At 45.3% G+C, this 25,706-nt stretch overlaps 1 protein-coding gene and 1 pseudogene across 1 annotated transcript; both read left to right on the forward strand.

Annotated features, from left to right (window-relative positions):
* The first annotated feature begins 1,077 nt into the window (after positions 1-1,077).
* On the forward strand, positions 1,078-7,495 carry LOC110588423 (annotated as a pseudogene).
* On the forward strand, positions 5,133-23,594 carry LOC110588462 (L-threonine 3-dehydrogenase, mitochondrial). The gene is made up of 9 exons (XM_021698786.2): positions 5,133-5,250; positions 14,336-14,534; positions 16,349-16,391; positions 16,617-16,687; positions 18,664-18,813; positions 18,912-19,084; positions 20,134-20,224; positions 22,023-22,292; positions 23,098-23,594. The coding sequence occupies exons 2-9, from the start codon at positions 14,351-14,353 to the stop codon at positions 23,235-23,237; spliced, it is 1,122 nt and encodes a 373-aa protein (XP_021554461.1). The 5' UTR covers positions 5,133-5,250; positions 14,336-14,350; the 3' UTR covers positions 23,238-23,594.
* Positions 23,595-25,706: the final 2,112 nt, after the last annotated feature.

Genomic DNA, 25,706 nt, shown 5'->3' on the forward strand with positions numbered 1-25,706 from the left:
ATAATATTGAAGGAGAAGACCAAAATCAGAAGACTGATCCTACCCAACTTCAATACTTATTATAAAGCTACAGTAATCAGGACAGTGTAGTACTGGTAAAAAAAAAAACAAAAACAAAAATGAAACAAAACCAAAAAAACAAAAAAACCAGACAAGTAAATCAATGGAACAGAATACAGACCCCAGAAATAGACTTACACAAATATAGGCAAGTAATCTTTGTTAAAGGAGCACATGGATATTTACTGCTGTTTTATTCATAACTGAGAAAGCTTGGAAGCAACCAAGATGTCCTTCAGTAGGTGAATGGTTAAATAAATCGTGGTATATCCAGATAATGGAATATTATTTAGAGTTATGAAAACACATGGAGGAAATTTTAAATGCATATTACTATGTAAAAGACACCAACGTGAAAAGGCTACATACTGTATGATTTCAGCTATATGGCATTTTGGAAAAGGCAAAACTATGGAGACTATGATGGTTAATGTTCTATGTCAACTTGGTGGGGCCATGATTAAATACGATTTTGGGGTGTCTTTGAGGATGTGTCTGGATGAGATTAGCATTTGAATCAGTGGATTCAGTAGACTGCCCTACTAGGCTAATACGAAATTGGTATCTTCCAATACACTGAGGGACTGAATAGAACAAAATGCAGAGGGGGCACCTGGGTGGCTCAGTCGGTTAAATGTCTGCCTTCCACTTGGGTCATGATCTCGGGGTCCTAGGATCAAGCCCTGCATGGGGCTCCCTGCTCAGCGGGGAGTCTGCTTCTCCCTCTCCCGCTGCCCCCCCACCCTACTCCTGCTCCTTCTCTCTCTCTCTGAAATAAAATCTTTAAAAATAAATAAATAAAAAGAACAAAATGTAGAGGAAGGGAGAATGTGTTCCCTGCAGCAATTATTGCTGTGGTGTTCTTATGGGGGATTTCTATGTCCCTCATTTCTTCCACATTTACTAGCTGGAATTGTTCTGTAAGAAAGAGTTGTCCTTAGCCTTTGCCCGGAGGAAGCCTAGCAGCCAGCGCCTCAGAAGAGGCTTAAGACAGCACCGAATGAGGGGGAAAGGGAAATGTGGACCAACTGCGCCCGCTGGGCTGTGCTACCACCTACAACAAGCACATTAACATCAGCTTCCACAGGGAAATTCTCCTGCAGTGTCAACTGAGCTAAACAATGTCATATTTAGTGGTGGCTAATTCTTACTTAGCATCCTATTCCTATTTCCCCAGCCACACTTTTTTACTGCATCAAGCCATTTGGTTCTCTACCCTTCCCATTACAATATATCCTCATGTAAAAAGTAGATCCCATAAAGGTTTCCTTTGGATCCTAAAAGAAGAAAAGAATGGGTTCCCCTGCTTAGGTGCAAAAATTTTGTGCCAGGGAAACACACTTTTCTTTGTTCAAAGCACTTTGAAGCCTCCTGTTTTGACTTAACAGGACAAACTCAACAACTTAAAATGGATGATGTTCCAACCATTTTTGATTTTTGTACCCATTTAAAGTCTATGAAACTCAAGTCAAGGAATCTTTTGAAGAAAAACAACAATTGTACCCCAACAGGACCATCTAATTTAAAATCAAACATTAGTAGTCAGCAAGTACTACTTGAACATAGTTATGCTTTTAGGAAACCTATGGAGGCAAAAAAGAGGATAATTAAACTGGAAAAAGAAATAGCAAGCTTAAGAAAGAAAATGAAAACTTGCTTACAAAACGCAGAGCAACACGAAGATGGATCAAAGCCACTTGCTTGGTGAAGAATCTGGAAGCAAATAACATATTACGTAAGGGCACATCAGAACACATTTTACCAACTGCCTTAAGCAGTTTTCCTTTGGAAGATTTCAAGATTCTTGAACAAGATAAAACATTACCAATTCTATAAAACATTCCTTTAAGATTAGCCCACAAAGAACTTGATGCCCATCCTTCATTCTATTCAAACGTAAAGATATTTAAGGAAATTATGCCAAAATTGGGTATTTAATAAAGTTCTACTTGAAGTAACAGTATTACTGTATAAATTATGAAGACTAGATTATAAAAAAATGGAAACTTTCTATGAAACTTAATATTTGAAAAAGAATGGAAGTGCCTTGCATGAGAATTATGTACTTAAAAATTTTGCTAGAAAATTGTATGTTTGCAAGGTGTTTTGCGTTTTTGTCTTTTAAAACTACTTTTAAAGAACTGTCCATGACAATATGTTTAAGTTCTATTAGAAGGAAATTTTTTTTTCATGTACCAGTGTTGGGATAGGATGCTAAGTAAGAATTAGCCACCACTGGGCGCCTGGGTGGCTCAGTCGTTGGGCGTCTGCCTTCGGCTCAGGTCATGATCCCAGGGTCCTGGGATCGAGTCCCACATCGGGCTCCCTGCTCGGCGGGAAGCCTGCTTCTCCCTCTCCCACTCCCCCTGCTTGTGTTCCTGCTCTCGCTATCTCTCTCTCTGTCAAATAAATAAATAAAATCTTAAAAAAAAAAAAAGAATTAGCCACCACTAAATATGACTTTAAAACTGCAAAAAAAGGGCACCTAGGTGGCTCAGTCGTTAAGCGTCTGCCTTTAGCTCAGGTCATGATCCCAGGGTCCTGGGATCGAGCCCCGCATCGGGCTCCCTGCTCAGCAGGAAGCCTGCTTCTCCCTCTCCCACCCCCCCTGCTTGTGTTCCCTCTCTCACTGTGTCTCTCTCTGTCAAATAAAAAAATAAAATCTTAAAAAAAAAAGAGTTGTCCTTTCTACCTCATTTATTTATTTATTCATTATTTATATCAATATAGACTAGAGGATATTTATATTATTTTTTATTATTTGGATTTGTGATCTGAGAGCCAAAATCTCAACCCTGAAAATGGAGGGAAAGTCTGAATATTATCAGAATCTAAGTTAGGGTAACAGAAACCTACTTTGATGACTTAATCCAAAGGGTAGAAGGAAGACACAGACTTGGCAAAGCTGGAGAACTAGCCTGGAAAGGGGCAGGAACCCGAGGCAGTCCCGAAGTCAGGAAACCCGCAGGCAGTGGCCCCCAGAGAGGTCCTTGGCTGGTGGGGACCAGTCCTGCTGTTTTCAGCCTCTCCCTCACCCTGACCAGGATTCAAATCCAGTGGAAATGCCTGTCCCTTGACTGGAAGAGGAAGGGGGCTGATGATATTAATACCAAACTGCTCCCCTGAGAAAGAAAGGAAATGGATCTTAGGTAGCCAGAAACCACTCACCTTTCAATCCCTTGTAAATCAACCCTTCTTCATGCCGGGTCCTCAGAAACAAAGGTTTAAGCCACGCCTCTCTCCCCCCAATCCCCTCCCGCATCCAGACCAGCAGCAATGCCAGTGGGTTGCTCCACTCAGCCACAGCCCTCCCTGCAACCCCACTCAAAGTAAGCTCAGGATCTCTGACGTCATCACAAGTTCTGGGGAAAACAACAACAACAAAAGTAACTCTTCATGCTTTGATGTGGTGTATTAGAAAGGGCAGTGACCCAGTGCCTGGGTCAGCATTCTGTTCCCTTGGCCTTGAGCATATGTCTTCACTTCTCTGGAAGGAGCTTTGCCACTTCCACTGTGAAGTGGGTATAATGCCCTTCATAATTTCTAAGGTCTCCTGAGAGGCTAAGAAGTCTGTAAGTAAGATTTTAGAGTCAAGTGCACTAGAGAAAGACCCATAATGAGGATCATGTCTATGAGAAAATGTTGGAGAAATGGGGCTTTCTAAGAAAGAGGCAGTAAAATAGAAAATTCGACGTATTGTATAGCAACATAGATTCTTAATGTTGGAGGAGACCTATCTTAGAGCCGTTTTCCAAAATCCTGATATGCTTGAGAATCGCTTGGGGATCTTTTAAAATGCAGACTGTGATTCAGTAGATGGGGTGGGGACTGCTTTGTACCAACCTTTGACAGCACATTGTGATCACTTGAGGGGCTTTAAGCAAATACTTAAGCCTGGGCTCCTCCCCCTCCAAACCCCGCCAAACGAGATTCTGATTCATTCGGCCCTGAAACACCCAGGTGAGTCTAACAGGCCGCGAAGTCTGAGAACCCCGGCCTTAGACCCGCGCTTCTCCAACTTTAGCGCGCATGAGCATCACCTGGAGGGCTTGTGAAAACACAGCTTGCGGGGCCCCGCCCCCAGAGATCCTGACTCTGCAGGTCGGGGGTGATGGGGCCCCAGATTTTCACGTCTAACAGGTTCTCAGGTGATGCTGACTCTGCTGGTCCGTGGCCTTGGGGGTTATCTCATTTGACGCTGATGTTTCCCATGTGGGAAACCAAGAAGCAATGACACTACCAGATCTCCGCCAAGGAATAAGGAGAGGGAATTTTTTTTTTTTTAATGTTTATAACAGCTTTATTTCATAATAGCCAAAACAACCCAGATACCCTTCAATGGGTAAAAGATTAAATAAACTGTGATACATACATAGCATGAGTAACTACTAAGCAATAAAAAGAAAAGAATTTTTGATGCATACAGTAATCTCAGTGAAACTCCAGAGACTTATGCTGAGTGAAAAAAGTCAATCCCAAAAGTTACATATTTTATGATCCCATTCATATAACACTCTTGAACTGACAAAATTACAGAAATGAAGAACACATTAACAGTTGCCTCCCATCATTAAGTAGAGAGTTGTGGTGAGAAGAGGGTATGACTATAAAAGGGCATTAGGAGGGCGATTTCCTCAGCCAATCCTTCCAACTTCCTCTCCTGCGTCCCCAGGTCCCCGCGGAGCCCCTCAACGCCGGCCCGAGCGGGTTCTCGGGGGCTACAGAGGGGCCGATTTCCGAGGAGGGGAAGGCCCTTGCGGAGCCGCGCGGCCCTGGACGGGGCCCACGCGAAGACCGGGAGGCTGGCCCCGCTGCTGCGGGAGACGCTGCGCGCGCGGGACTCTCACGCGCCGCTGGCCGTTCGTTAACTCTCCACTTCGTTGGTCAGAGGAGGAGGCCTAGACCTGCGGGGAAAGGGTTGCCGAGGCAACCGGGGCCCTCCCTCCCCGGACCCCTCCCGCACCCCGGCACTCTCGTGACCCGCCGCCTCCGGCGGGGCCCCCGCGCAGGAAAGGGATTGGTGCGCGGAGGGGCGTGTTCGGGTGCAGAGAAGATAAAGGCGCCGCGCAGTGGGCGCGGGCTCGGGTTTCCACTGGCGGCGCTGGGATTCCGGGCTGCGCTGCTCCAGCTGGAGCTCCAGCTCCCGTTTCCGCGCCGCAGCGCAGCATCTCTGGGCGCCTCAGTCGGAAGGTCAGTGCGGAGCCGGCGGGACGTTACCCCGGCTGCTGTCCCCGGGAGCAGATCCCCCTTTCGGAGCGGAGGCCGACGTCGCGGGCCCACCTGACCCCGGCTGGCCCGATCGGTGTGGTCCTGGCGTGAGCGCCGTCTCCAGCGGTCGCCGCAGAGCTGGGAGGTGGGGGGCGCGGGGCCGGGGGCGCTGCTGGGGTCGACAGGGCGCGACACCCGGCCCCTTCCACTTTGCTGGGACACCCTCCGCCAAGGAATAAGGAGAGGCGCGGCCGTTCTCATAAAACCGGTTTATCCAGTCATCTCCCGGGGAGGATGGGACCCCACACCCTTTCCACCTAGAGCCGGCCTGACTCCCGGCGTCTTCTTGGGTTCCCTCTCCCGGGCGTCCTCCTCCCGCTCTGCAGAGCCAGACCGCTGAGACCCTCTGTATCTCCAGCTTAGAGCTCTGGAGTTTTTTCTAGACTTTTTCTGTCTTTCCGGTCATCACCACGGTAAGTCCGGATTTTACCAGCTCGTTGGTGGAGTCTTTACATTAAGCAGTTTGCTAAGTGCTCTTCATAGATTGCTCTATTCATTGTTCTCAACAATCTAGTGTGGCGGCCCTATCATTGTCCCCTAAGATTGAGGAAACTTGAGGTTTGGCAAAGCAGTGTACGCAGGCTCACGCGGCGAGAGAGTGGCTGCGTCCCGAACCCCCTCGGCTGGTCGGGTGCCCTCGCGGGGAGAGGCGGGGAGGAACCGCGCTGGAAGGGGGTTGGGGGAAGGGGAAGGGGCCCGCAGCGCGACCACCGGGATGCTTCCTGTTTGTCTTCTTGGGTACCTGATCGCATCTCTTGGAGGAGAAGTGTGGGGGTTGTGGAAGGACGGTTTGAGACTCAACGAATCGGATTTCCTATCCCCTCTTGGTGATTTATTCGCCTGACCTTGGGCAGGTCAGTTCACCCTGGAGAGAAGATCCCAGCTTTAGGGGTACGGTGAGGGTTAAGTAAGAGTTCAGGAAAGCAGGCGTTTCATCCGTGCTCTGATTTAGGAGGTGCCTGATTTTTCCTTGGGTCAGTTCTATTAAGAGTACACATTTATTATTATTTAATGGACCGGAAGATTTAAAGGAGAGACTGCCTTGCAAATGTGTTTTATAAGCCTTATTGGTCCTTAAAGCAGACTAAGAGGTGGGAGAACCCGCGGCGGGGGGGGGGGGGGGGGGAGGGGAATGAGGGGGGGCGTGGTCAGCAGCTCAGTGCCGGAGGGTTTGATGCCAGGAAACCGTCAACTAGGCAGATGGCACCTCTTTTGTGAAATAAGTTTCACAGAGTGCAGGGTAGGAAGCCCCACTTTGAGGTGTAGGGAGTGAAGGTTGGGAGCAACCGACCACTCCTGGAGACCCCTGAGACTGGGAGAAAAGATGAACAAGAATAGGTTTCAGCAGGTTTATAAGGGTGGGGGGAGAACAGGTTGGGGAGTTAAGTGGGACAAAGGCTTGGGATTTTGAATGAGACTGGGGTTTAGTAGACGTCAGCTGAACTGTTAGGTCTCTGGAGGCAGTATTGATCTCTATTGGGTGAATTTTCTAGCTCCTCAGCAATATATGTATGTGCAGACCATTCACTGGGGCTGGAGACTTTTTTTTAAAAAATGAATTTTAAATGTTTTATTTTAAATTGTAGTTGCAGGGCGCCTGGGTGGCTCAGTCGTTAAGCGTCTGCCTTCGGCTCAGGTCATGATCCCAGGGTCCTGGGATCGAGTCCCACATCGGGCTCCCCGCTCAGCGGGAAGCCTGCTTCTCCCTCTCCCACTCCCCCTGCTTGTGTTCCTGCTCTCGCGCTCTCTCTGTCAAATAAATAAATAAAATAAATAAAATTTATTTAAAAAATAAATAAATAAATAAATAAATTGTAGTTGCAATCACATAATGTAAAATTTCCATGTTCACCACTTTTTTTTAAGATTTTATTTATTTATTTGAGAGAGAGAGACTGAGAGAGAGAGAGCATGAGAGGGGGGAGGGTCGGGAGGGTCAGAGGGAGAAGCAGACTCCCTGCCGAGCAGGGAGCCGGATGCGATGCAGGACTCCAGGATCATGACCTGAGCTGAAGGCAGTCGCTTAACCAACTGAGCCACCCAGGAGCCCATGTTCACCACTTTTAAGTGTACCCTTCAGTAGTGTTTAAGTATGTTCACGTTACTGTGCAATAGATCTGTAGAACTTTTTCATCTTACAAATCTGAAACTATATGTCAATGAGTGAAACACTAAGATTCCTTCCTTCTTATCCCCCACCTCTTGGCAACTACCTTTCTACTTCCTTTTCTATGATTTTCGTTACTTGAGATACCTTGTATAATTCATAAGAGTGGAGTCATATGGTGTTTGGCCTTTGCTTACTGGCTTATTTCACTTGGCATAATGTTCTGGAGGCTTATCCATGTTGTCGCCTGTGGCAGGATCTCCTTCAAGGCTGAATAATATATTGTTGTGTGTATATAGCACATTTTGTTTAGCCATTTATCTGTCAGTGGCTGGAAACTTTTACTTTCATGCTTTAGTGCCGGAGATATTATTTATTTATTGCCTTCGTGACTAAGAATGATTAGAGCTGGAATTTGGGGAGATCATAAGACAGTGAGAACATTAAAGGAAATTGATGTTGCACCCTCAAGGAAAGGCCTATTTTGTTGGTCTTAAATATTTCAAATTGCAGTTTCTTTTATTCCTGAAACAGAATTATCAATCTTCGGAGCAATCACAGTTGAAATAAGTTTTTCACCTGAGAAACCAAAGTAATTTTTTCTGTGAACAGAGGCATTCTATTTTTAAATTTTATTTATTTTTTTCATGGTGTAGGCAAACCCTTGATATTTCCTGTTTTCTCCTTCCGGTCTGTCTGTTCCACACCGTGTTTGGTTAGTACTGACATGCATCAGGTACTGCTAGGAATTGCTCATAAGAACTCACAACCTCATGAGAGAGACAGCCATATTGTCTCCTGGCACCTAAGACCAACGTGTCCAAAACCGAACTCTGTCTTCTCATCTGACCTGCTTCCCCAGGGAGCCCATTCTTACAGCAGCACACATTAGAGACCTCAGTATTCTCCTTGATTCCTTATCTAGCCCCGTCATATCCATACAATGACCAAATCCACTTGAGCTCTGAGTCTTCCTCTCCATCAGCCCCACCCTCTTCATGATGTCACTGCTGTCTCAGAGTTCTGTGGTTCACGCAGAGAGGGTAAATGCCAGGAGATGGGAGAAGTGGTATAATAACCACCCTGGAGAGGCCTAGGTCAGGGAGGCACTCCATTATTTCTGGAGAAGAGTCTGTTGACCTGTTTCTTTTTCATCCCTTTGCAGTTAAAGTAAACAAGGTGCTTGGGAGAGGAAGTCTGTGGACTATAATCTTTAAAGAGGGACTGAGAATCTTTGATGATTTCCCTATATATAAATTTAATAACTAGGTTGGCAAAGCAAATTTTACTTTAGAACAGCTCTTCTCAAAGTATGATCTGGGGAATCCTGGGCTTCCCTGAGACATTTTGTAGGGTCCATAAGGTCAAACTATTTTAAAAATAAGACTAAGTTGTCATTTGCCATTTTCATTCTTTCTCTTATAAGTGTACAGTGGCTTTTTCCAGGGTCTCCGTGACTCGGGATGAACTTTTCCTCTGATGGTTAATGAAATGTGTGCTCGTGTATTCTAGCAGCTTGTGTTTCTAGAACCTTCTAAGGGTAAGCTTGGAGTATAAATATGTGTTTTCAGAGATGAATTCAATTCTTAGTACTTCTGTTGCACACTTACTAGCTATCTTTAGTTATACCTGTTATCATTTCTGTGACTTCATTTCCTTTTATAAGCCATCACTTTGAAATCCCTAAGTTTTCCTTGTGCCTATATGGAAACAACAACAACAACAACAAAAAGTAAGTTATACTTCGTAGTCTTGATTTGAAAACTTTTCCAAATTTTTAAATGATATAAAATTATTCTAAAATGAAAAGATATTTATATATTTTTATATTTAAGGATAGGTTTTTGGCTAAACGGGGGGAAACTAGAAAACTTGATTTTTCTACTCAGAGCTATACCATCCATGTTTATAAATGCTGAAAAAAATGAAATGATCTATTGGAGTTCCCTCAATAATGGAAGGGAGGAATTTACTTCAGAGAAGTGGACAGAACTAAATAAGACCTAAAAATGTGACAGATTTCATCAGTTTTACAGTGGCTAGAAATTTACATTATGTGTCTTATGCTGTAGAACCTTTTTGAATAATATTACGGTGCCAGTAGCGTTCTGAGATCAACCATTCAGAGTCCTCTAAAGAAAAATGAATTGAATGACTTAAACGTAGATATGAGGAGCTCTTAAAAAGCCAAGAATGATTTGTTACAGCTTTCCAAACTAGCAATGAAAAAGCTGTTGAAGCATCTAGCAGGATAGGTTATCAAATTGCAGTGGCTGGAGAAACACAGTAAAACCTTGTTTGGATGAAAAAGCATGAAAGAAATCCTAACACTGTCACTTCCTAATAATAGAGAAAGTTGTCAAATTAAAAATTTAGCAGCAAACATGAAGACTAAGTTAGTGTCTTTTTTTTTTTAAGATTTCATTTATTTATTTGTCAGCTGAACTGGCCACTTTTTTTTTCCCATAAAAAATCATTTTTGCTTCAAGGAATGAATGAAAAACTAGGGTTATTCATACTTGGATGATTGGAATACATTTTCTAAAAAATGAACCAAGTGAGTTTGTCATTTCAAGGAAACAACTAATGGCATTGTTGCCAATTAACTTGTCTCTACCCCTGTGAGTTTGATAGCTTCTTAGTATTTAGAAACTTTCCAAAGAGATCAGTATGACCTTTTGATATTCTCTAGTGAGGTGTGTTAACATCTGGAAGCCCTGCATAACTTGCTGAACCAACATTTTCCAAAAGACCAGTGCATGAAATTACAAAATCATTCAGGGGTAAAAGATCCATTCAAAGCACTAGATAGACCAGTGGGTTTTAAGGTACAGAATCCAAAAGGTTCATTGATAATGGCTTCAGATTCTACCTTGCAACTAACCTTTAAGAAACTACCATGTGGGGTGTCTGGGTGGCTCAGTCAGTTAAGCATCTGCCTTTGGCTCAGGTCATGGTCCCAGGGTCCTGGGATAGAGTCCCGCACTGGGCTCCCTGCTCAGCAGGGAGTCTGCTTCTTTCTACCCGGCCGGCCCCTGCTCATGATCTCTCTCTCTCTCAAATAAATAAATAAAATTAAAAAAAAAAAAACCCACCACGTGTTGAGTTTTGGATAGTGAAGATGAGTATCCAGAATTACCTGAAAAGACTTTTTAAATTTTTTTTTTAAAGATTTTGTTTATTTATTTGACAGCAAGAGAGACAGCGAGAGAGGGAACACAAGCAGGGGGAGTGGGAGAGGCAGAAGCAGGCTTCCCCCTGAGCAGGGAGCCCAGTGCGGGACTCGATCCCAGGACCCTGGAACCATGACCTGAGCCGAAGGCAGACGCTTAACCAACTGAGCCACTCAGGCACCCCCAAAAAGACTTTTAAAATACTGCTCCCTTTCCCCACTATTTCACTGAGTCTGGATTTTTTCTACATACTTCAATTTAAGTAACAGATTGGGTACAACAGCAGATGTGAGAATCCAGCTGTTTGTACATCTTTATTGTCTGCCTCAAAGGCAAACAGTAGCACTCTTCTCATTATTTCTTTTAAAATATAGTTATTTTCGGGGCGCCTGGGTGGCTCAGTCGGTTAAGCAACTGCCTTCGGCTCAGGTCATGATCCTGGAGTCCCGGGATCGAGTCCCGCATCGGGCTCCCTGCTCGGCAGGGAGTCTGCTTCTCCCTCTGACCCTCCTCCCTCTCATGCTCTCTGTCTCTCATTCTCTCTCTCTCAAATAAATAAATAAGTAAAATCTTTAAAAAAAAAAATAAAATATAGTTATTTTCATAAAATATGTTTATTGGCTTTAAATGAATTAATATATGAAATATTTCTCAGTTTTGCTTTCTAACACAACAAATGTTCGATGTAAACCACATACAAAGAAGCTCTTCGTAGTCCTCAATATTTAAGAATGGGAAGGAGTCCTGGGACCAGAAGACTTGAGAACTGCTGCCTTAAGACCATTCCATTGAACTTGGTGGTAGCAAGGTGATAATCTTGACTTGGAAAAGCTATTTGCTGTAGATGGTTGGCAGTTTTTTTGTTGTTGTTTTTAATGTCCATGCCTTGTTAATGAGAGCAATCCTATGATGGGGACAGTAGTGCTGCTTGGTGGTGAAGAGCTGCTTCACTCACTGACCTGGGCATATAGTGAGAGTGAGCATCAAATGTTAGTTATTAATAGTAGTGAAATAAGAAGAACCAACTTAATTAAGAATTGTCCACATTGTTAACCTAAAATGCTTTATATTCAGTTAAGAATGTGAGCCTCGGGGTGCCTGGGTGGCTCAGTCAGTTGAGTGTGAGACCCTTGATTTTGGCTCAGGTCATGATCTCAGGTCATGGGATCCAGCCCCTCATCCGGCTCTGCTCGGAGTATGGAGCCTGCTTGGGATTCTCTCTCTCCCTCTTCCTCTCCCCCCTCACCACTCTCTTTAAAACAAAACCAAAACAAGCAATGGGAACTGTAACGATATCTCTCTGGACAGAACCTCACAGAAGCAGTTACGGGACACGATCAATGGAGTGAATGCTGATGGTCACGGCCCAGTTAACGGCCCGGAATTTCTGACAACGATGGCAAGAGAAATGAAAGGCACAGTGAGGAGGAAATTAGAGAGCATTCCGTGTGTTTGATAAAGATGGAAACAGCTGTATGAGTGCACGGCTTCACCGTGTGATGACAAACCTGGGAGAGAAGTGAGCAGATGCTGAGGTTGATATGGACAGGGAAGCAGATATTTATGGTGATGGGCACGTGAACTATGAAAAGTTTGTATTCACGATGACAGCGATGTGCGGACATTGTACAGAATGTGTTCAATTTCTTGTACCAAATTATTTATCTGCCTCTTCCTTGTTTCCCCCCTGCTGTCCAAAAACACGCATATACGGTGATTAGGACCTCATTCTTCCCTGTTTTCTTCCCTTATCTTACTGTCATTGTCCTGAAACCTTCCTTGAGAAAATCGATCCAGTCACATTGTGCACGTGGCTCCCTCTGGATAAATCTAAGACCTGCACACCTCAGCGTAGATGGAGTTGGTCAAATGAGGGAAGATCTGGGTTGTGCCTTTTTTTTTTTTAAGCAGTTTTTGTTAGGAAGCGTCAGCGTGTTGTAGAAGCGAGGAGCCATAACTCTTATGTGGAGTATGGACAGTCAACAATATGTAGTTCAGAGCTGCACTATTGCAAAATGGGTGTATGATCCACATACTCACACATTATTTTTTTTTGTACTGCTGGTTCTTTACTAGAAACATTTTCTTTTATTGTTACTTGCTTTTTAAACTGTGTTTAGCTACTTAAAGAAAATTTGCTTATGGCACAATTGGCCTCAAATCCATTCCAAGTTATGCACGTTTTCCAATAAAAAATTATAATTTATTCTATCCCCCCTTTTCCCCCCAAAAGAGTCAGAGTTCCTACCCGGTCTTGGGTGACAATAATGACTGAAAGGATGATTTCCCCAAAGGTCTTCTGAGGGACACTGGGGCCTTTCCTATAATGTGGCCCAGAGTGGGGGCCCCTGGTCCAGCCCTGACCCCCACAGCAAGCCAGAGATGCTCCAGCAGAAGGCTCTCTTCTGCTTGTTTGGCAAAGTTAGCTGGGATGAAGGGTCCCAAGGGCTTTGAAGGGCTGTGTATTAGTGTCCTCTCCTCAAGGCACTGAGTTGAATGTGGGAGCAGGCTAAGTTCAGATCTTAAAGGATCTTCAACTGTAGTTTACAAACGTAAGATGGTTAGATCTGGTGAGCTCATTGGAAGGGGGTCGATCACCAGAGTCGGCTCTGAAGGTTCACCTGCCAGCTCTGTTGGAAATCTTTTTTTTTTTTTAAGATTTTATTTATTTATTTGACAGAGACACAGAGAGAGGGAACACAAGCAGGGGGAGTGGGAGAGGGAGAAGCAGGCTTCCCGCGGAGCAGGGAGCCTGATGTGGGGCTCGATCCCAGGACCCTGGGATCATGACCTGAGTCGAAGGCAGATGCTTAAAGACTGAGCCACCCAGGCACCCCACTCTGTTGGAAATCTTACTGTGGGCGCCACAGGGCTGTGTGCAGAGTGCAGGAGGCCTGACTTCAGAGCAGGGGAAGCAGCAGAGCTCGCTGTGTGGCTCTGATTTACTCTTGGGACACGCTTGCGGGGGGGCGGGGGCGGGGAGGGTGCAGGTGGGGTGAAAGGCCTGCATGCGCCTCCAGTCACAAGCCTTGTGTGTTTGGACCGTCTTGACCTCTTAAGGCCAGAACTGATTTCATGGTCAGTGAGCAATAAAACTGGTGAGGAAGAGGAGGAAGACTAAAATGTTTGTGATCTGGAGGGAAAGGAGAAAAGGGCTCTTCCAGATGATCCTTTCGAAAGGAGAGGGCAGTAAAACAAAGTAGTCACAGCTTACCGAATATCACTGAGGGCCTTTTTATCTTAACTATCTGCTTTTCTGGTCTGGTTCATTCTAAGGATAGCGACTGAGTGTTTGCACAAGATTTATAGGGCACTAGGTTATTTAATCTGGGATCTGTGTGTGCCTTCCGATGGTGCGTGGACAGACGGCTAACAGCTGTGAGGATTTGAAGGCTTCGCTGGGATGTACTGACTTGGCGTTTCCAGCTATATGCATGGTCCCCTCCACCGTGATCATTAGATGCAGTCCATGTCAGCATTGTGAGGTGTCAGTTCTAAATCTCTGCCCGGCTTTTGTCTGCCTGCCGGGTTTGATCCCCTTTTCACAGAGCCCAGCTCGCGGTAGGCTCTTGACGGGCTTCCTGTTGGCCCACTCAGCAGTCTCCTTAGTTCAGTTTGGGAGTCCAATCCACTTAGCCCGTGAGCTGACGATCTCAGCGAGCTTGTGTTTGGAGGGGTCGGGAGCATAAAAGGTTGCGTAATGAACTCTGCTCCTTTTTTATGGCAGGGTACTCTCGGGGAAATGCCGGTCACTAGGCTGCTGCGGCAGGTCGCGGGCCAGATGTTGGGGAGCCCAGCCTGTGGCTGCTGGACAGCTACCCCGCTGCTCCAGTTTCTGGGCACCTCCCCTCGGCAGATTCCAGCAGACGCCAGCTTCCACTCTGCCTCTTTCTCTGGAACAGACCAGCCACGCGTCCTAATTACAGGTTGGGTTTTTTGTTTTTTGTTTTTCTTTTTTCCACATTTGCAACTTGATTCTTCATCGTCTTTTTTTTTTTTTTTCCTGTGCTGTTTCTGGATGGTTTTGGAACGGCTACCATGTCATCAGAAATGACCTTTTCCACGATTGGCTTCCTCCAGAATATGGCAAGCCCGAAATCCTTATTGTGTTACTGTTGCCAGTGCTTTGTTTGCATGTTGTAATTTTTTATTGTCTGAAGGTTGGATATAGGAAAGGGGCGGAGGGGGGGGGCGGTGCAGGAAGCTGCCGAGGAGCTGCAATCACCTGGAGGTGAGGACTCACGGGGAGCGAGTGTGCAGGGACTAGGGCGGTGCATCAGGTGCATCTTTTCTTGGCCGAGCTCCTCAACCCAAACTGCACATCATCCATGCCCAGCAGCTGTTGCACGTTTGTGTGTGGGAGACAGAGGAGATACGTTAGGGCCTGCCCGAGGAACCCGACCCACCGTCTTAGAATGTCGTTGATCTCAGTCTCTCCAGACTGGCCCCCTGTGCTCCTCACCTCCTGTCCACCCAGCCCCTGAGGCCGTACCCTCCTCGCTCCGAGCCTCTCCGGGCACTCCAAGTCCTTCCAGCCAACCCAAGCCAACCTCTGATGTGATGGACACACTTTATTTCCTCTTCCCACCAGATTGTCTTCCCCTTGGCTTCTTATGTTCCTCGCAGTGTGTGTGTGTGTGTGTGTGTGTGTGTGTGTGTTTCTTTGACTGCCTCCTCGTCTCTGACTGGAAATGGACTTGAGGTGGAGTCACTTCCCCTCTGCACCGTTCCTCCCTGGTTCACCCCACTTATCTGGTAGTGGTTTACTCCCTCCTGCCTCCACCAACAGAGCATCTTCTAGAACCCAGTGGTCATGTCAGTGGGCCCGGTTCTAGTCCCACGGTAACAAGCACTTACAGGAAATCCCACTTTCTGGATCTCCCGCCTCATTTACTTTTCCCAGATGAAATTTGCAGTTGCATTCCCCCAGCTGTACTCACGGCCTCCAGCTTACCCACTTCAATCAGTGGCATTTTTTTTTTAATTATTTATTTATTTATTTGTTAGAGCGAGATCGAGCAAGCAGGGGGAGGGGCAGAGGGAGAGGGACAAGCAGACTCCCCACTGAGGTGGCAGCCCTGGCCTTGATCCCAGGACCCCAGAATCATGAACTGAGCCGAAGGCAGACCCTTAACCGACTGAGCCACCTGGACGTCCCTCTTCTCAGCGGCATTTTTAAGCCTCTAAATTAGGAACCTCTAATCCTCATTTTTAATTTTTTTCATGGCTCCTTGTTGATTCAGTTGTCTGCCTTTTTCTCAGCTGACTTCCTGGTTTGTCCCCTCTTTCCCCTCTCACACCCCAGCCCAGTTCTAATGGGCAATGGGCTTCTGGATAATCCTACCAGAGGCTGATCTCAGACTGTTCTATTTGGCTTTGACTGTTTCAGCACCTGTTGCACTCAAGCTTCAGAGCCCATCAAATAATGAGGGCAGGTCTGAGAGGGAATTCCTGGCCCAAGGAGCTAGGAGGCTCTCCAACCTTCTTGTGATCTTCCTCCTCTTGCACCTTTGCTTCCTGTCAGCCACTGCATGCTAGAAAGAGTTTTGTCTCTGCAGCTAATATTACCTGCCTGATCTCTGTCCTAGCTTGGAAGACGTAACTTAGTTCTATCAGGTCAGACTGGGGCTTTCCCTCACTAGCTAAGATTGCCATATAGTCTTATTCTGCTACTATTTTCTGGGAATAATTGAATTGGTTAGATTTGGATTAAAGTTCCACTTTTTGCTTCTTCATCTAGGAGGTCTTGGCCAGCTTGGAGTGGGGCTTGCTAACCTTTTGAGGTAAGAGCCCCAAAAGCTGAAACTAAAAATCTGAGTTGTTCAGTATGTGTAGCTTATCTTTGGCAACATGTAATCATTTTATTTTGCTCTTAATATCATAGGCTTGTAGCAGGTCCATGGGTCATCATCTCCCACACTGGTCCTTTGCCCTATTTAAAAGAGCATTTTCGTTGGACCAGTTATATCCTAGAGGTATCAACTCATGTGTTTTGATTTTCCCTTCAGGAAACGATTTGAGAAGGACAATGTGATTTTGTCTGACATAAGGAAACCCCCTGATCACATCTTCCACAGTGGTAAGCGATCAAGATTCCTTGCTTTTGTTTTATCTTTGAGTTTCAAAATGCAGTTAGAGAGGCAGCTCATGGGATCAGTGTGTGCAACAGCTCATAACCAGGCTTATGATGAAAAGAAAGGCATTATTGAGGCCCAACTGTGTGATTTTTAAAAATGTCCTGTTTTGGGCTGCTAGGTTTCAGCTCAGGTCACGATCTCAGGGCTGTGAGATCGAGCCCCGGGTCCGGCTCTGTCTTGGGCGTGGAGCCCACTTGGGATTCTCTCTCTCCCTCTCCTTCTACACACCCCACCCCCCACTCACTCTCTCTTAAAAAAAAAAAAACCTCCTATTTTGGTCCCTCATAGTTCTGTGAAATGTCTACAGTAATGCTGCTGCTTGTCCAAGAGTTACAAGAACAGGAGAACTCTCTGAACTTGAAGTAAAGTTTGGGAATGATATCTTCGGATGTTATTTGGGATAGGATTTTTGGAATAAAAACTTTGATTCCTGCCTTTTGAGTTTTTAGTTAACTTCTTCGCTCAGAGGGAAAAGAAAAATCAAGTCCTGTAATGAGGACAAGGAACTTTAAAAATTTGAAGAAATTAATCCTCCTATTTCAACATAGACTTGCTCTTTAAAAAAAAAAAAAAGAGGAAGATTTATTTATTTTAGTGAGAGGGAGAGAGAGAGAATCCCAACAGAGTTAGACTGCGTGCTAAGCGCAGAGCCCGACACGGGGCTCGATCTCATGACCCTGAGATCATGACCTGAGGTGAAATCAAGAGTCGGGTGCTTAACCAATGGAGCCATCCTGGCACCCCAACATAGTCTTGCTCTTAAACTGCTGTGCACACACACAAACACTTCAAACTCCCCAAGTTTTCTCCTACCTTAGAAACATGTTTATAACATCTCCTGGTCCATCCTGGTTCCATGTCAGCCTTTGGCTTACCGGTACTTTGCTGTAGTGGGGGAAGATGCCCCTGCACCAAACTGACTCCCCCTAGGTCATGCTTGTGGTTCTTCTATACCAAGCTGTATGTTCTTTTAAAAATCCACCTCTAGGGGGCGCCTGGGTAGCTCAGTTGGTTAAGCGACTGCCTTCGGCTCAGGTCATGATCCTGGAGTCCCGGGATCGAGTCCCGCATCGAGCTCCCTGCTCAGCGGGGAGCCTGCTTATCCCTCTGACCCTCCTCCCTCTCATGCTCTCTGTCTCTCATTCTCTCTGTCTCAAATAAATAAATAAAATCTTTAAAAAAATAAATAAATAAAAATCCACCTCTAGGGACGCCTGGGTAGCTTAGTCTGTTGAGCGAGTGCCTTCGGGTCAGGTCATGATCCCAGGGTCCTGGGATCAAGTCCCACATCGGGCTCCCTGCTCAGCGGGAGCCTGCTTCTCCCTCTCCCTCTCCCTGCTGCTCCCCCTGCTTTGCTCACTTGCGTTCTCTCTTCTCTCTCTCTGTCTGACAAATAAATAAATAAAATCTTTAAAAAAAAATCCACCTCTATATCCTTTTTAAAATACTTAACTTTTCAGCAGAGTGAAATCACCGTGTGCATGTAGGGGTGGTATTAACAGCGCCAACTCTGGAGCCAGCTGCCTGCTTGTGACCCCCGTTCTCCCACTTACTCTCTGATCCTGGCTAGTTCTTACTTCTCTGTGCCTCAGATTCCTTCCTGGTAAAATAGATCTCCCTCAAAGTCTGTATGAGAGCTAAATATACAGAAAGCCCTTAGGACAGCGCCTGGCAAGTGTAAGTCCTTTATAAGCGCTAGCTATTATTACCTAGGGGGTGGTTGGGGTTTGTTCATAAGCAAAATGCTGCATAGGGTCCAAATGGTTTAGTCACCAAGTTGATCCTAATGGAATTCACGAGTCAACAGAGGTGGGGGAGAAGGTCCACTTAGCTTTTTAAACCCCAAACTTGCAAAAAAAAAAAAAAATTTAAAAAAACACAAACTTGCGCTTCTATGGTTTTGCTGTGTTCCTCATAGGCCCGTTTATTTATTCCGACATTCTGGATTACAAAAATCTTCGGGAGATCGTGGTAAACAACCGCATCACCTGGTTGTTTCATTATAGTGCTTTGCTCAGTGCGGTTGGGGAAGCAAACGTATCCTTGGCCAGAGCCGTAAATATCACTGGTAAGTTTCTGGGTCTTGCCCAAAATGGTTGATTTGCCAGTTTTTCCAGTTCTTCGGTAGGAGATTTTTCAGACTGTGGTCATGTCCGTTCATTTCAGGATTGCATAACGTCCTGGATGTCGCAGCAGAGCACAACTTGCGATTGTTTGTGCCTAGCACAATTGGAGCTTTTGGACCTACTTCTCCCCGGAATCCAACTCCCGATCTCTGTGTTCAGAGGCCCAGGACGATCTACGGGGTGTCCAAGGTCCACGCCGAGCTTATGGGAGAAGTAAGCCTTGCTTGGCAAGATGACTCAGCGTTGCCTTTTCTATTCTTTCTGCCTCGTACACTTGCTGATTCATCCTTGGAGGGGACATTTCCCTCCACCCCCACCCCCAGCACAGCCCCCAGAAGTGCTCCCTGGCTGATTGTGTTTGCTAAGTGGCAGGTATGGATAGTTCCAGAAGAACTCCTTAGCCCTTGGCCTTGTGATAACACGCAACCCCTCCCAGAGGCCCCTCGATGGCATCCTCTTCTTCATTTGCTGCCTGTCTTACGGGTTCTGCTCCATTCTGTCAGGCTTCCACTATTGGCAGTAATGGGAGGTGATTTTCAAACTTTGTGTTTATGGAGAACATCAAATGACTTTGGTTCTATTTTTTTAAATACTCTGTCTTTAAAACTCTATGCTAAGGGGAGCCTGGGTGGCTCAGTCAGTTAAGCGTCTGCTTTCGGCTCGGGTCATGATCCCAGGGTCCCAGGATCGAGTCCCACATCGGGCTCTCTGCTCAGCAGGGAGTCGGCTTCTCCCTCTGCCCCTCCCCCTGCTCATGCTCTCTCTCCCTCTCATTTTCTCTCTCTCTCGCAAATAAATAAAATAAAAAATCTTTTTAAAAAAATGAAAAAAACAACTCTACAGCACATGTGAGTTGGTGTCAGCTCCTTTAGCTGAACTATCAGGCATTGCCCTCCTCCTGTGCTGTCCTCCCCGGGCTCTGTGCAATGCCACACCGCAGGAACACGCTCCTGGAGGACTGCACGGGGTCTTCCAAAGAAAGGTTGGAAACCAGCACAGGCTGATTTATTATTGACCGTGTTGGTATGTCACCAGAGTGATTTTTGAAGATAAAAACTTAAGGGCTATTTATTAAAGAAAAGTGAGTGGCTCTTAGAAATTCTACAGTCTCGTTTCCTTTAGGAATATTTTAATAGAACTGCATGGAAAGATACTCCGCTCCGCCCTCCCCCCACCCCACCCCCCAAAAAAGAGCTGTTCTTTGCATTGCTCTGTCTGGTTTAAAGGATGTGTTTTAAAGTCATTTTTCCTCTTTCTTGTAGTATTATCATCACCGGTACGGGTTAGATTTCCGGTGCTTGAGATATCCTGGAATCATTTCGGCGGACTCCCAGCCTGGTGGAGGAACAACTGGTAAGTGCCGTTCTCTTTCTCTGCCCTATGGAAGACGGGCTTGCTCAGTGCCCTGAAAAGTGGCGAGGGACTGGCAGTCTTTTCAGCTGTGTACTGACCCGAGTTTCGGCACCCCCTCTGGCAAGTGCATCTGAGAAGCTCATGGAATCCCATTGACTTGAACTCATGCTGGTGTTGCAAATCCAGGTCGGGACTGGCCATCCCCAGTGCTGGAATCAGACAGAGAATATTCAAGAACAAATTTGTCATCCGCAATGTAGGAAGACACCAAATAAGAAATAGCCTCTTTCTTTGAATCCAGCCTTTGTTTCTTAATGCAGAGAGCTCTGTGAAAATGGACTGTATGTATGCATTGCATATTTTTAAGGGAGCATGAGTGGTGGTGGTGGTGGTATTATTATTATTATTATTATTATTATTATTATTATTATTATTAATTTGGACTCAAACATGCATTATATTCAATAACTCCCATACTAGAAATCCTTCCCATATGAGGGGTCCTGAGATACAATATAAAAGCTAAGCCTTGACAAAATCTGAGGGATTTTAAATTTTTTTTATTTTATTTATTTACTTACTATTTATTAGAGAGAGAGAGAGCACAGCAGGGGGAGCGGCAGGCAGAGGGAGAAGCAGGCTCCGCTGAGCAAGGAGCCCGATGCAGGACTCGATCCCAGGAGAGATCATGACCTGAGCCAAAGGCAGACACGCTTAACTGACTGAGCCACCCAAGCACCCCCAAATCTGAGAGATTTTAAAGGAGATTTTTATTGGGTTGCTTTTTTTTTTAAAGATTTTATTTATTGGGGCGCCTGGGTGGCTCAGTCGTTAAGCGTCTGCCTTCGGCTCAGGTCATGATCCCAGGGTCCTGGGATCGAGCCCCACATCGGGCTCTCTGCTCAGTGGCAAGCCTGCTTCTCCCTCTCCCACTCCCCCTGCTTGTGTTCCCTCTTTTGCTGTGTTTCTCTCTGTCAAATAAATAAATAAAATCTTTAAAAAAAAAAAGATTTTATTTATTTATTTGAGAGAGAGAGAATAAGAGAAAGCACATGAGAGGGAGGAGGGTCAGAGGGAGAAGCAGACCCCCTGCCGAGCAGGGAGCCCGATGCGGGACTCGATCCCAGGACTCCGGGATCATGATCTGAGCCGAAGGCAGTCGCTTAACCAACTGAGCCACCCAGGCGCCCCTATTGGGTTACTTTTTAAAAAGCTTTTTGCCTTAATACAATGCCTCTCCAAGTATACTGGGAATCCCTCAGGATCCTTGGTTTTTTTCAAGGGGTCCAAGAGGTCAAACTCTTTCCATGTCAGAATTAAGGTATTATTTGCCTTCTTTTCACTCTCCTTACGAATGCACTGTGGAGTTTTCCAGAGGCCGTGTGATGTGCGACAGTGCAGTGGGCTGAACACACCAGCACACGGGAGACGCCAGCTGTCTGCTACCAAGCCAGGCAGCCGAGAGATGGTCAAAACGTAAAACACGCCGTTCTTCTCACTGAATGTTCCTTTGTTTGGAAAATACGTTCTTCATATACAATATCATACACATGACTGTGTGATGGGTTTATTATGATCATTTTAAGATGTAGTAGTACTTTTTTAAATGTTCTGTTAATTTCTGGTATAGTCGATATTGATGTAACCCTCACTCTTAAGACCTCCTTGAGGGTCCTCGGTGGTGTTGAGGAGCATAAAGAGGTTTGGAGCCTAAGGCATCTGAGAACCACTACCCTAACACAAGAGGCTCATTCATCGTTTTGTTATAAGATGACCCACAGACAGGATTCTCTTTCAGACTATGCGGTCCAGATCTTCCACGACGCCCTGAAGAATGGCAAATTTGAGTGCAACCTGAAACCCAGCACAAGGCTCCCAATGATGTATATTGATGACTGCCTCAGGGCCACTCTGGAAGTCATGGAGGCCCCAGCAGAGTCCCTCTCCATGAGGACCTACAACATCAATGCCATGAGCTTCACCCCTGAGGACCTGGCCCAGGAGGTTCTCAAGCACATACCAGAATTCCAGATCACGTACAACGTGGATTCTGTACGACAGGCCATAGGTAGGTATATCATTGCAAACCCCCCTCAAAACCCAAGTGAAGCTCCAGTCTGTACTGTGAGTTCCATGAGGACAAAAAGCATGGTGGATAAGGAGGGTCCGGACACATTCTGGAGAAAGAGTTGTTGAGCCAACAGATGCTGCAGTTTGGGACACTGATATCTAAAGGGGGTAGAGGGACGCCTGGGTGGCTCAGTCGTTAGACGTCTGCCTTGGGCTCAGGTCCCAGGACCCTGGGATCGAGCCCCACGTCGGGCTCCCTGCTCCACAAAGGCCTGCTTCTCCCTCTCCCACTCCCCCTGCTTGTGTTCCCTCTTTCGCTGTGTCTCTGTCAAGTAAGTAAATAAAATCTTAAAAAAAAAAAAAGGTAAACAAATGCTTTAAAAAAAATAAAGGGGGTGGAATCGTTCTATTCCAAATAAATAGCTTGTCAGCATTTCGCCATTTTATCGTTGAAACATAAAACCAGCCAACAGCATAAGAAAACGTCCCTGGGTTTTCTGATGCCACTGTGGCCTTGAGCACTGTCGGAGTAGAAGAGTCCTGCCCTACAACTCCGTGGGATATTTTAATAGTGCGTCACAATTCCCAGGGCCTGACCATGGTTGTGTAATAGAATCTTCTAATCTAGGAGGGTGGCTACGTGTGCACATAATGGCCACTCCGGTCTGCTCAGAGGAGGAATTTCAGAGAGTGAATTTCTTTTGTGGTATCTTGGATGATAGACCTTTATATAAAATGTGCTGGACCTTTTTGCAAATCTAGAGCCTGAGTAACTTAAGCTTCTATTCCGTGTCTTTTCCTAGCGGATAGTTGGCCGATGAACTTTGATGACAGCAATGCTCGGAAGGACTGGGGTTGGAAACACGACTTTGATCTTCCAGAGCTGGTGACGACGATGTTGAACTTCCACGGTTCTGATACTAGAGTTGCCCAGGCTAACTGAGGGAATCAGAAGGGAGAGCTCATGTGTCCCGGACCGCTGTCAAGGGAAAACCTTAACGACCCTGAGGAACCTAAATTATCTGGAATGGAAGGATGAATTGGATGCGATGTTGGCAGCTCATATTGAACTGCCAGGTTGGAGAATCATGTTGGCTTTTGGCATTTTCAAGATGCTGTAGGTTTGGTGGTAGGATTTCTAAACCTTTGCTGTTTGCCTAAACTTGCCCAAACACACATATCACAGAATGAAGACTTCAGTCAGAATAGTTGCCATTTCCTTAATTTAGATGAATTGACCATTTGGGGGAAGGTGGACGTATGTGATGTTTGTCATGAATTAAATTTAATTTAAATATCACTCCTAAGACTCCATTATTCTCTTGACTAGAGACCAAAGATTACATTTTAGGGGCGCCTGGGTGGCTCAGTCGTTAAGCGTCTGCCTTCCGCTCAGGTCATGATCCCGGGGTCCTGGGATCGAGCCCCGCATCGGGCTCCCTGCTCAGCGGGAAGCCTGCTTCTCCCTCTCCCATTCCCCCTGCTTGTGTTCCCTCTCTCACTGTCTCTCTCTGTCAAATAAACAAATAAAATCTTAAAAAGAAAAAAAAAAATTACATTTTAATATCAAAGATTATCTCCTAATTTAAACACTATCCCATCAGGAAATAAATGTTTGCTATATAATCCCATATTCATAATGTTCAAGAAATCTTTTTTTTTTTCTAAAGATTTTATTTATTTATTTGACAGAGAGATAGAGAGAGAGCACAAGTAGGCAAAGAAGCAGGCAGATGGAGAGGGAGAAGCAGGCTCCCCGCAGAGCAGGGAGCCCGATGCGGGACTCGATCCCAGGACACTGGGATCATGACCTGAGCCGAAGGCAGCCGCTTAACCAACTGAGCCACCCAGGCGCCCCCATAATGTTCAAGAAATCTTAACACTCCCTCAAAAATTATCACTTCTAATTTACTTTTCGGTAAAAAGATGTATCTGTAGGAAATGAAGAATATCAAAGATGATATAACTAGTAATGGGGAGCACCTCTTATTTTGATTAACTTCCTGAGTATTGATTATCAGGACTGTAATTCTCTTCCCTGGCCATGTCGGTCTCCCAGAGGAACTTACGTAAATGTACAGGCATCTGGGCTCCTCCCTTTCAGGTTGACTCAATAAATGGGGATGAGAATCTCCAAGTGCCACCCGGTTATTCTGTTCCTGCTACGGCCCACAGGACCAGGTCCACACAGTTTTCTAAAGAGAACTTTTCTTGTGACAGCCTTTTTTTTTTTTTAAGATTTTATTTATTTGACAGAGACAGTGAGAGAGGCAACACAAACAGGGGGACTGGGAGAGGGAGAAGCAGGCTTCCCGCGGAGCAGGGAGCCCGATGCGGGGCTCGATCCCAGGACCCTGGGGTCATGACCTGAGCTGAAGGCAGTCGCTTAACCATCTGAGCCACCCAGGCGTCCCCCAGCCTTTTTTAATATACTCTTAGATTGAGCTTTCAGGAGAGCTGCTTTAAAGCCTTCTGAGGCAATTCCTATATAAATGTATACGGATTGACTTTCTTCCAGCCACCTCCGGATACCTGTGAAATCACCAGAGAGTAGAACTGCTCACGGGCATATTGGATAAAGTTGTCATGGACTAAAAGGCATTTCTATTATGTGCTTAATGACAGGGTTCTGTATTTGGAATTTTTAACTACAGGGTTAGAAACGTGAACTGTTTTGGAGGCATAACTGGATTTAAAATCTATTTAACTTTTGGGGCACCTGGGTGGCTCAGTCAGTTAAGAGTCCAAGTCTTAACTTCAGGATTGTCGTTAAGTTCAAACCGCACATTGGGCTCCATGCTGGGCGTGGTGCCTAAGTTAAAAAAAATAATATTTAACTTTTAACTGGAGAACTTCTAAATTATTGAATGATTTAATTGTTTATTGTTTTTTTTCCTACTTAATGAAGGTTACATTTGTGTATATTATTTTCTAAAACCAAACAGTAATGAGATTTTTGGGGTTTTTTTTTTTTTTTTACAACTTTACTGAGATTTATTTCACATACTGAGATTTATTTCACATACTGTTCACTCAGTTTTGTTTGTTTTAGTTTTTTTTTTCCAGTTTTATTGAGAAATCATTGATGTACATCACTGCAAAAGTTCAGGGTGTATTGCATGATGGTTTGGTTGTGAAATGATTGGCACAGTAGGTTTAGCTAATATCCCTTATTTCCTAGAGATACAATAAAAAAGAAAAGAAAGAAAAAAAGAATAAAGGAAAAAAAATGTTCTCTTTGTGATGAGAGCTCTTAAGATTTACTCTCCTAACAGCTGTCCTGTAGATCATCCAGCAGTGGTAACTAGTCATCATGCTGGACATCATATCCCTAGTACTTACGTATCTTATCACTGGAAGTTTGTACCTTTTGACCACTTTCCTCCAGTTCCTCCTTTCCCCATCCTCCACC

The sequence above is a fragment of the Neomonachus schauinslandi genome, chromosome 2 (genome assembly GCF_002201575.2).
Source record: "Neomonachus schauinslandi chromosome 2, ASM220157v2, whole genome shotgun sequence".
Lineage (NCBI taxonomy): Eukaryota > Metazoa > Chordata > Mammalia > Carnivora > Phocidae > Neomonachus > Neomonachus schauinslandi.

Coding starts and splice junctions, on each gene's coding strand:
- LOC110588462 (XM_021698786.2), top strand. CDS start 14,351: ATGCCGGTCACTAGGCTGCTGCGGCAGGTCGCGGGCCAGATGTTGGGG. Junction 19,085..20,133: donor ACGCCGAGCTTATGGGAGAA/GTAAGCCTTGCT, acceptor TCTTTCTTGTAG/TATTATCATCACCGGTACGG. Junction 20,225..22,022: donor GCCTGGTGGAGGAACAACTG/GTAAGTGCCGTT, acceptor ATTCTCTTTCAG/ACTATGCGGTCCAGATCTTC.